The 12,138-nt window shown below is 37.7% G+C and overlaps 1 protein-coding gene across 2 annotated transcripts in view; it reads right to left on the reverse strand.

The window, feature by feature from the left end:
• LOC149798772 (uncharacterized) overlaps positions 1–12,138 on the reverse strand; it is a 98,064-nt gene that overhangs the window by 60,006 nt on the left and 25,920 nt on the right. For both annotated transcript variants that reach the window (XR_016421027.1, XM_089957645.1), the window contains exon 5: positions 11,234–11,300. Coding sequence is in view for 1 of the 2 variants with exons in the window: in XM_089957645.1 (XP_089813771.1) it covers positions 11,234–11,300 (67 nt within the window). In the remaining variant the exon portion in view is untranslated. The remainder of the gene's footprint in view (positions 1–11,233; positions 11,301–12,138) is intronic.

The raw sequence follows: 12,138 nt of genomic DNA on the forward strand, positions 1-12,138 counted from the left end.
GCATAAGGGTTTTTTAAGCAGTCTAAGTGGCCTTAGTTACAAAGGATTAAATAAATCTGTGTGTTTTGTGAGATGGTCATTCATAGCAGTGTTGTAATGCATAACTTACCTGGTCACTGGTCACATTCAGGAGGTGGTCACTCACAACAGTGAGTTTATATAATAAAATCAATCCATGCATTATGACTTTAGTTGTAAATGTCACTCAAAGCAGAGGTCACCCAAGATAGGTTTTACTGTATTACAGAAAATGTTATAATGAAGGGTGCTCTATTGAGGGAGTGCAGTGCAACTGGTTGTTGTTGTTATTGTAGGGTTTAACGCCATTTTTCAGCATAAGGTTGGCTATACATGGCGGCCAGTATAAATTGTAGAGGAAGAAACCTGGAAAACCCCGGGAAGAACCACTGACCCACAAGAAACTACTGCCAAGCTTTCTCATATACCCATGTTAGCAAAGTCTAAGACTTGAACACACACAGACAGAGGTGAGATGGCAGTGATCTGGAACGGTGAGTGCTTTAGACCACTCGGCCACTCGGGGCCCCTAGTGCAATTGGACTTTCAAGTGTCTTACTAGCTAGATATAAGCACATATGATTGCACAGAAGTCTAGGATATTGCCCTTCAGATTGCTGCCTTGATTCTTATGAACAGATTACTTGACTATCTATACTTATACCAGGAAATGTGTTATAATAAAGGGTGCAATACTGAGGTAGTGCTGTATATGAAAGTAATCCAGCTATTTACCTTGCTCTGATTCTTCCATTTTCAAATTCTTACCTTTTCATTCTTTGAATACAAAGTTTTTATTATGCTGTCAAATTTCACTGATAAACATCAACACTTTAAAAGTACTTCTGTCAGGGTGCGTCATTATACAACCATTATCACTTTATAAGTACACCTCTCTATTGATAACTCACACACAATGTGATCCAAAACTATAGACCACATGGGCACAAATTACCAATTGAAAGGACCTCTGAAAAACTAAGAACTGGATGGATATCAACAGTGGGGGATTGGCGGGGGGGAGGGCAGGGCAGGTTAAGTGCCTGAATACTTCTTATTAGTGTTGGTAACAACTGTCAATACATAGCTTTTTCTAATTAAATTCTTAACTTTTCTGCATAAATTGCCTTCATTTTCAATATATCCAAACTCTGAAAGAGCGTTTGAAACCTCACAAGTGGTTTCTACATGCATTACATGTTTACTAGTAAAAACACTGCATACTGTGTCACTGTTTAATATTACTGCAGATTTAGAACAAAATAAGATTTTTATATTTAAAAAGAGAACAATAGAATGACAATAATTTAGAAAAACATCACCTCCAAAACTTTACTTTAAAAAAAAGTATTAGTAAAATAATGATGATGTGATTTCTTTCCAAGTTACAGTACTATTTCTGCTCATCCTTGAGCAAACCTTAGAGCCCATTTGGGAATTTTAGGTTCACTATAAAGTTGCAACTCATTTCTTCACCATAACCCTACCTGTGAAGCTTTTCATGCACCTTGCTTGGTTCCTTCACTATCATGGATCACATATATGAATGAGTATGTTAAACCACTGATTAATGTTAGATACTTTAAATGTTATATGTTTAGTCATATCAAATAAGTTGACTTAACACACTACATTAGCTGTTAGCTCCTCCGTTGGTAGAATTTACCATTTTAACTTTTTTTCGCTAACTTCTTTACTTGATTTGATATGAAAGACTAATGAACATAATGAAACATTGCAGGTCAACTAATGATTCATTGTAATAATGTAACCAACACTTACAAAGTCAGAGATCAAAACTGAGTTGGTACTTAATTAAGTTCTCACATAAATAACTCCAAGCACTGATGTGATGGTCAATTGACACCTCTCATGTTTGAATACAAGAAGACAAATCACATTTATGATGATTATACTGAAACCAAGATTAAAAAGAAACATGAATTTCACTTGACAAGACTTATTTTGTTGGTATTTATTTTCTGAAGCATTGCCACCATTAGGTATTAAATACATTTAAATTTACTGATATTTTATAATATAATGTTATTTAGTATGTACTGAGAATTTTCTTTTATTAAAGAAAATTTACCATAATATATGACTATCATTAAAAGTTTCAAATTTCATAATTCACAGATCTAGAGACACTAACTGCTGTCTTTGTTTGATATATCAAAGTTACACATGCCAAGTCTGATTGTGATTTTCATCACATTCAAAATAAGGGGGTCCAATCTTCTGGTATTTTCAAGAGGAAAGAAACTGGGATCCATATCTGATCTCACATTAAAAGCAAGTTACCCTGGGAGAAGTGTAATTCTATCAGAGTACATTTCATTACTTGATCACATCATATATGACCATCATCACTTTACAAATACCTCTATCAGGGCATGTTTCTTTAATGATCAATGCACATATGATCATCACTTTACAAATACCTCTATCAGGGTATGTTTCTTTAATGATCACTGCACATATGATTATCACTTTACAAATACCTATATCAGGGTATGTTTCTTTAATAAACACTGCACATATGACCATCATCACTTTACAAATACATCTATCTGGGCAAGTAAGTTACTTTAATAATCACTGCACATATGACCATCATCACTTTACAAATACCTCTATCAGGGCATGTTTCTTCAATAATCACTGCACATACAACAATCATCAGTTTTAAAAAATAAGCATTTACATTTATTCTCCAGATGTTACACTGTGTGAACAATACATTTCTACAAACAGGAAAACATGAAACTACCAAATCAAGGCAAAATTTTCAATCATTTGTAAAATACAAGGCATTTCACTGTAAAGTACAATTTTTTTGGTCAATATCAATGTGTCAGTACTATTTTTTTTAAAAATATTTATGCATGCATGCATGCCCATAGCTAAACAAATCACCATAAATTCTTCACCCTCTGTTTACATAAGAATTAATAAAGTGTTTGCTATGAGTAAATATGATTTTGAAAGCTCAAATCTTAGCATTAAAATATTTCTTCCATAAAAAACTCCAATGTAATATCATGTAGTTCCACATGTCACTGGATATTTACACTGTATTTATTTATTTACTGTATGTTACTTACTTGTTTATTGCATATCATTACATTTCAAACATCTGCATTTTAAGAATCTGAATGTTACGTGTGGCATGCTGAAATTTCCAAAACATAAATAGCTTACTCATGTGCCATTAGACAATGATTTTGCTGATATAGTATAATAGAAAAGCAATCTTTAAGTAAACTATGCTTTTCCAAGAATACATACTGATCACAATAATATTTGGAGAGAAAAAACGTTGATTTTCTCCTGAATCCAGCCCTATGAAAAAGACCACAAAATATCATTTTTCCAACCACATACCTTGGAGGTAAGGGAAGTAACTCTTACATATTATCTCCCCTCGCATCAGGCAAGTGGCATACATATGTCAAATGTTTACCAGTTAAAGCCTGAGCAAAACCAACACCAACTGCTCACATTTTTAGGGAACGGTGGGATGGATTGACAGGAATATGATCAGGTAAGTATTCTCATAATACCAACTTAGTAAAGAATTTCCTTTCTCCATTCAATACATTATCCGATTACATTAACTTTAGGAAAAAGGGTAAAAGGAGGAGGAAAGGAATGAGCAACCAACCTTTACCCTTCTCTCCCCTCAGGAGCAATAAGACTGCAAACAGGAAAATAATAATGACATCTTCTCTTCACACGAAGGCAGCACAAATGGAAAAGCATGGACGATTGCTGTGCAAGCCAACCTCTTGCACATGGGTGTTGCCTTACTGACAAAAGTTTCCCGGCTGAAGCCAGTGAACCACATACCTGGAACTAAGATTCCGCTGTCATAAATAGTGTTTGCTGACAACACTGACCCATTGAGTTTCAACTCTCACTTTTCTAATACCATATTATGTTAATCACACCGGAAAAAGTAGACTAAGCCTGCAAGCCAACTGACCGTAATGTTTCAAATCAAAATATTATTTTAGAATGCAAGACTCATCAAAATCACTTGAATTTCATAAGCTGAGATCTTCAGGAATACTATGATTTAATAACCCACTCGCTTGATTTCCCACCTCAACTGGCAGGAACTTTTTTAAATGGAAAATGATGTCCTGACACCATTCAATAAAAAGTGCCACAAGCCTTCAATGTGGATGACTTTCTAGCTGTCAATATTCTCTTCACAAGTGAAATGCTGTACTCTTTTTCATGCTGATTAAGCCTGTCCTTCACGTTTGGACCACCTTCAAGCACAAGACTGCTGTAGCGAAGGCGTAGGCCCACATCCCCTACCAGATGTTTGACAAGCCTCTGGGACCAGAAATGGAGACAGAGGTGGTCAGTTTGCAATACTATCATCTGGCAGTCCCAAGGTATGCAACACTCTGTATGAAGCAGTTGGACTCTTCTCAATACAAAATGGTCAGGACATTTAGCCTGTCTGGAATACACAGAATGTATGTGGCAAAATGGAACCAACAGTGAAACTCTCACAGTATAACACAATGTTGTAGTGATTTCGCACACACACTCATACAAATGAGAAAATACATCACCACCACAGAGTTGTCAAAATTTGTACAATCATACAGTGTTTCAATCTGTCCAAGAACAGAAAGCATATAGAATGTCCATAATTTCCATGACAGTTATATGAAGTTACTTCTTTTGTACTGTACACACATTGCTGACTGTCAATAGGCCGGGCAGAAAGTGCCCCCCCCCCCCACCAACCTAACAAACTGGCATCTATGCAGATATGCAACTATCAGTCAGGGAGGTCTCAGGGGGTATTCCCGCTTCTGACCACTTCCTGTTCTGCCACTGGAACAGAATTGTCAGATTTTGATCAAGATCATAATCTGATGACCTATATGTATGTCATCTGTCAAATGTATAGACAGCCAAGACAGAGCAATTCAGCCACTAAAATGAGAAAAAAGAGGAGCTAAGAAACTTCCTCACTGAAATATAAGTCTTGGCAGAAATTAACTCTGATGCATTGTCAACCTGACTGATGTGATCAAATGCATTTTGGTTGAAGTCAAACTTCATACTTAGACATGACAAGATTCAATTTGTCCGTTTTCTATCAACCCCAAACTGTGATAGAGGAGATGTTTTATATCCTGAAACAACAAAACTAACCAAATGTTTCTACAGAATGTTGTCTAAGTACATTGTAATTGCTGTGAGCTGAGCATCAAGCTGAACAGGCATGGAATTGGCACATATCAACCAAAATGAAGAAACAGTCAAGATATTGGGGGCATGGGGTGATTATGAAAATACAGATTGCTCAAATTAAGACTCATCATTGTTTCTTGATGCCATGCTGACAGCTAACCAACCATACCATCTTCATTCTGAACTATGGAGTAACAATAAATTGATTGAGCTGGCTCAGGTCTATAACAAATTCAGTTCCCATCAAGTCTATAGCATATTTAGTTCCCATCAAGGCTATAGCAAATTCAGTTCCCATCAAGTCTATAGCAAATTCAGTTCCCATCAACCTTTGTTACCAGAAACAGTAGAGAGTAAAAACCTTAAGGATATCGGCTTTCAAATTATATCCACTACCCACTTTGACAGCAAATGCTCTCTTCTAACAAACTTCCCCCCACTTTGACAGCAAATGCTCTCTTTCTGATAAACATACCCCACTTTGACAGCAAATGCTCTCTTTCTGCCAAATATCCCCTTTCATGGGATTATCTGTGACAGCTGTCATGAATGAGAATGACAAAAGGGAAAGTGATTGGCAAGCAGGCGTATGGAACAGAGAGTTAATGCCATTACCAGAAGGCATGGGGCAGGAGAAACTAGGTTTTCTTCCACCCCTAACCCCCCCATGACATCCCTGTCTGTACAACTGAGGAGACTATGTTCATTTTAAATTCACATGACCTTCATACAATTGTTGCTGTTTAGACGAATTTCTTTTGTTGTTTTGCCAACAACCATTCCTTTTCTAGCACTACCTCTAGAAAAAACAAAAATAAGGGGTGAGCAAGAAAAACTAACAGGTAACCAGTTTTATAATCTCCAAATCGTAACCAACAAAAAGTTCTAGTTGTTCTAGGGTTTAGCGCCATTTTTCAGCACAAGATAGGCTATACATGGCGGCCAGTATCACTGGTGGAGGAAGAACCTGGAAAACCCAGGGAAGAACCACCGACCCACGAGAAGCTACTGGCAGGCTTTCCCACGTACCCACGCTAGCACCAACAAAAAGAATGAGTAAGCTAAAAGAAAAGAGTAGACGACTGCCACTACATGTAATTAAAGGGAAAGAAAATATAAACTGCAGAAAGTAGTAACGGCATTAGCCATCATATTAACAGCCCAATAACCCACCTTGACTACACAGATCTATGATCGCTTCTAGTTTTATCTGCCAAATGGAAAGTGGTCAAGTCTAACAGGGAGAGAGTCACCACAACATTCCTCATCAGCTTGGATTTGGATGCAGTTTTCAACACCTGTCTATCAATCTTGTAAAACAGAGGGACAGACACAGTGACAATAATTACATTTTTATGTACATTGGGACATCCAGCAGTCCAAGTGCTAAGTCAGAGTGGGATTGGTACCACTACAGTGAGAAAGGCAATGGCAGCTGGCTCACCAATGGATCTGGCATTACGAGGACTTGGTTTTTTTTCTTCAGAAAGAGCCACATATTTTCTGGAATCTTCAATGGTTGCTGAATTCCCTCCATGGCATCAACAGAAGCATTTATCTTATATGCCTGATTCACCAGTGAGGGTACAAGGAAGGCAACAAGTTTCAGAAAGCTGCCATGTTCAGATACAAAATGCCACAAAGCAGCTGGATGCTATATCATCTCCATGCAAGGTCTGAGACCTGCTCACTGGATAGGTAAGCAAGGGCATCCCCACTGTATCCAGATTAGCATGGGTTCAAGATGGTGAGTACTGTGCAAAATGGATGGGCAGACATGGCAGCTGGAAAGCCATAAGCAGCTTCACAGACAGAACTGTCAAACACTGAGAGGTCTGACAGTTTATCATTGATCCTTGATCAGCATACCAATAACCATGGTGGTAGGATGGATTCATTGGCAGCCAGGACAGCTTACAATTGTTGGTACTGATGTTACAAACTGTGATGGCTGGTAAGTCTGACTGTAACCTCATGTGTCTGGTCTTAATGGCACTAAGGGCATGAACAGGCAGGCAGAGTACTCAATGGCTACCAAAAGCGAGAAAAATCTTCCCAAGTTTTCTCCAATTCACCAGCAGACAGCAGTGATGATGACCTGGTGGCAAAATCCCCAGAAGTAACATCTGCCATGTTGCTTTTGTAGCATGAGACATTCAAATAAAGCATGGACAGGGTCTATTTTTACAGAACATGACAGTCACCATCCGAGTTGAGCTGGAAGCCACCATGTGGGTGGGAGGAGCCATCCTGAAGCCTGCTATAAATTCAGAATGAGGGCGATTACTCTAAACATCTGAATCTGACAGTTTGGATGACCACCTCTTCTCCTGACCCTCAATGCAAGATGTTCAAGCACAACTCCATTTACCCATTTACTGCAGACACTGCATGGCCTAGACGTCAAACAATTGATGCATGACAGAAACTGCATGGCCTAGAAGTCAAACACTTGATGCATGACAGACACTGCATGGCCTAGAAGTCAAACACTTATGGCCTAGAAGTCAAACACTTGATGCATGACAGACACTGTATGGCCTAGAAGTCAAACACTTGATGCATGACAGACACTGTATGGCCTAGAAGTCAAACATTTGATGCATGACAGACAATGCATGGATCAGAAATCAAACACTTGATGCATGACAGACACTGCATGGACTAGAAGTCAAACACTTGATGCATGACAGACACTGCATGGACTAGAAGTAAAATATTTAATGCATGACAGACACTACATGGACTAGAAGTCAAACATTTGATGCATGACAGACTGCATTCACTAGAAGTCAAACACTTGATGCATGACTGCCAAATACATGGACTTGAAGTCAATCACTTGATGCATGGCAGCCAATACATTGATGAGAAGTCAAACACTTGATGCATGACAGACACTGCATGGACTATAAGTCAAACACTTGATGCATGACTGCCAATGTATGGACTTGAAGTCAAACACTTGATGCATGGCAGCCAATATATAGACCAGAAGTCAAACATCTGACGCATGACTGCCAATACATGGACTAGAAGTCAAACACTTGATGTATAACAGCCAATACATGGACTAGAAGTCAAACACTTGATGCATAACAGCCAATACATGGACTAAAAGTCAAACATCTGATGCATAACAGCCAATACATGGACTATAAGTCAAACACTTGATGCATGGCAGCCAATATATGGACAAGAAGTCAAACACTTGATGCATAACAGCCAATACATAGACTATAAGTCAAACACTTGATGCATAACAGCCAATGCATGGACTATAAGTCAAACACTTGATGCATGGCAGCCAATGTATGGACAAGAAGTCAAACACTTGATGCATAACAGCCAATACATAGACTATAAGTCAAACAGTTGATGCATGGCAGCCAATATATGGACCAGAAGTCAAACATCTGATGCATGACAGCCAATTTATGGACAAGAAGTCAAACACTTGATGCATAACAGCCAATACATGGACTAAAAGTCAAACATATGATGCATGACAGCCAATATATGGACTAGAAGTCAAACACTTGATGCATAACAGCCAATACATGGACTAAAAGTCAAACATCTGATGCATGACAGCCAATATATGGACTAGAAGTCAAACATCTGATGCATGACTGCCAATACATGGACTAGAAGACAAACACTTGATGCATAACAGCCAATACATAGACTGTAAGTCAAACACTTGATGCATGACAGCCAATGCATGGACTAAAAGTCAAACACTTGATGCATAACAGCCAATACATGGACTAAAAGTCAAACACTTGATGCATAACAGCCAATACATGGACTAAAAGTCAAACATCTGATGCATGGCAGCCAATATATGGACCAGAAGTCAAACATCTGATGCATGACAGCCAATTTATGGACAAGAAGTCAAACACTTGATGCATAACAGCCAATACATGGACTAAAAGTCAAACACTTGATGCATAACAGCCAATACATGGACTAAAAGTCAAACATCTGATGCATGGCAGCCAATATATGGACCAGAAGTCAAACATCTGATGCATGACAGCCAATACATGGACTAAAAGTCAAACATCTGATGCATGACAGCCAATATATGGACTAGAAGTCAAACATCTGATGCATGACTGCCAATACATGGACTAGAAGACAAACACTTGATGCATAACAGCCAATACATAGACTATAAGTCAAACACTAGATCCATGACAGCCAATGCATGGACTAAAAGTCAAACACTTGATGCATAACAGCCAATACATGGACTAAAAGTCAAACATCTGATGCATGACTACCAATACATGGACTAGAAGTCAAACACTTGATGCATAACAGCCAATACATGGACTAAAAGTCAAACATCTGATGCATGGCAGCCAATATATGGACCAGAAGTCAAACATCTGATGCATGACAGCCAATTTATGGACAAGAAGTCAAACACTTGATGCATAACAGCCAATACATGGACTAAAAGTCAAACATCTGATGCATGACAGCCAATATATGGACTAGAAGTCAAACATCTGATGCATGACTGCCAATACATGGACTAGAAGACAAACACTTTATGCATAACAGCCAATACATAGACTATAAGTCAAACACTAGATCCATGACAGCCAATGCATGGACTAAAAGTCAAACACTTGATGCATGACAGCCAATTTATGGACAAGAAGCCAAACACTCGATGCATAAAAGCCAATACATGGTCTAGAAGTCAAACACTTGATGTATGACAGTCGTTGTTGTTGTTGTAGTGTTTAACGCCATTTTTCAGCACACGATAGGCTATACACGGCGGCCAGTATTAATGGTGGAGGAAGAACCCGGGAAAACCCCGGAAAGAACCACCGACCCATAAGCTACTGGAAAGTTTTCTCACATACCAACATTGGCTGAATCCGAGACTAGAACCCACGCAGGCAGAGGTGAAATGGCAGTGATCCGTAACAGAGAGTGCTTCAGACCACTCGGCCACTCAGGGCCCCGATGTATGACAGTCAATACATGGACTAGTGGTTGAACACTTGATGCATCATAGACACATCTCATGCTTGTCCTCAGTGACCCTTAAGTGCACGCACTTCTCACATTTATCACAATTCATTTGAAATGATAGAAAGAACAAAACCAAAATGAAGTAAACATACACAAGTTAGATGAAAGAAATGTGAAAACACATATTACACCAATGAATAAATGAAATATAGTGACTACTATGTAATTCAGACAGATGAATATAACTGACATGTGAGACTTACTGGTCAATGAACAGGTCAATAATGAAAAAATAAATTCTCTTAAAATGCACAAACGATGTATGAACATAACATATGGCTGACTATATCGCTTATCAATGTTAATGGCTGGCTTACAACACTGACTAATTGTCAACGGGTTCAGAAATCATGCTGAATTGTAGCTGCAGTCCCAAGTAAAAGTATAAACTGGCAAAAAGCAACTTACCTTGTGGATGAGGGCTTTGGGAGGTAATTTACAAGAGTTACACCCCTTTGTCCTTCTGAGCTATAGGCAGAATGTTCATCTTTTCAAGAGAGCTTGATTTAGGAGGTATCCAAGTTTTTCTTAATGTTAATCTAATCAGATAAAATATTCAACAAAGAAACTGGCTGATATCTTGATTTACTCTGATGTCATTCTACTATCCACTTCATATCCAAGTACTCCACACTTCAATGCTTTTGTCTTGTTAACTGTTTCCAACATATCAAAATTTACATATTAATTTAACTTTACATTAGTTACATTTAATATATATAAAATTACCTTTGGCTCCTATATGCATATAATGAAATAATAACCACAGGTTAAGATCCAGAATCCACAAAACTTTAGATTAGCAATACCCAAGCCCACCATAAAGTTCTTAATATGTCAAGACAATAATAACTTTTTTTTTTGCTTTTATATAATAGTTCAGAATTACAGCTTTTTGACAAGCAAGACAATGACCAGGCCAGATCCGTACCTTTTACTTCTGCAATCAGCTCCTCAATGGACTTTTCTATTGTCTCATTTAGTTTCTTTGCAGACGTCTGAAAAATAAATTACTGCTTGTATTATATAAAGTAAATCACAAAATTTTAGTAACAATATATTTTTTATGAATCTTTAATTTATATAAACCTTAACAAATTATCAGTGCCCAAAATATATTTAACAGCTGTTTTATAAAGCTGAAAAATAAAGCAGATACAAAACTCCAGTTATACAGGACACAGTGCAAATCTGACTATTGTTAATTATGCAAGCATGCAAAGCTTACACAGATCAACTTGATCAATTATGCAAGCATACAAAGCTTACACAGATCAACTTGATCAATTATGCAAGCATGCAAAGCTTACATAGATCAACTTGATCAATAATGCAAGCATACAAAGCTTACATGGATCAACTTGATCAATTATGCAAGCATGCAAAGCTTACATAGATCAACTTGATCAATAATGCAAGCATGCAAAGCTTACATGGATCAACTTGATCAATTATGCAAGCATGCAAAGCTTACATAGATCAACTTGATCAATAATGCAAGCATGCAAAGCTTACATAGATCAACTTGATCTGATGCAAAATCTTGGACTTAGACTTTCTATGGAAGCATCTGGAACTTTCCTTACAGAATGCCTGCCTCTAAGTGTTAACAAATAAACCATCAGTTTATCGTAGATGAATGAAACTGGTGCTTCACTACTCATCTTCAGGCCTCAATATCAAACCCTGAATTTATATATCTTCTTCAGGCCTAAATACCAAACCTTGAATTCATATATCATCTTCAGGCTTAAATACCAAACCTTGAATTCATATATCATCTTCAGACCTAAATACCAAACCTTGAATTCATATATCATCTTCAGACTTAAATAC

This window comes from Sinohyriopsis cumingii, chromosome 5 (genome assembly GCF_028554795.1).
Source record: "Sinohyriopsis cumingii isolate HCF-2022 chromosome 5, ASM2855479v2, whole genome shotgun sequence".
NCBI lineage: Eukaryota > Metazoa > Mollusca > Bivalvia > Unionida > Unionidae > Sinohyriopsis > Sinohyriopsis cumingii.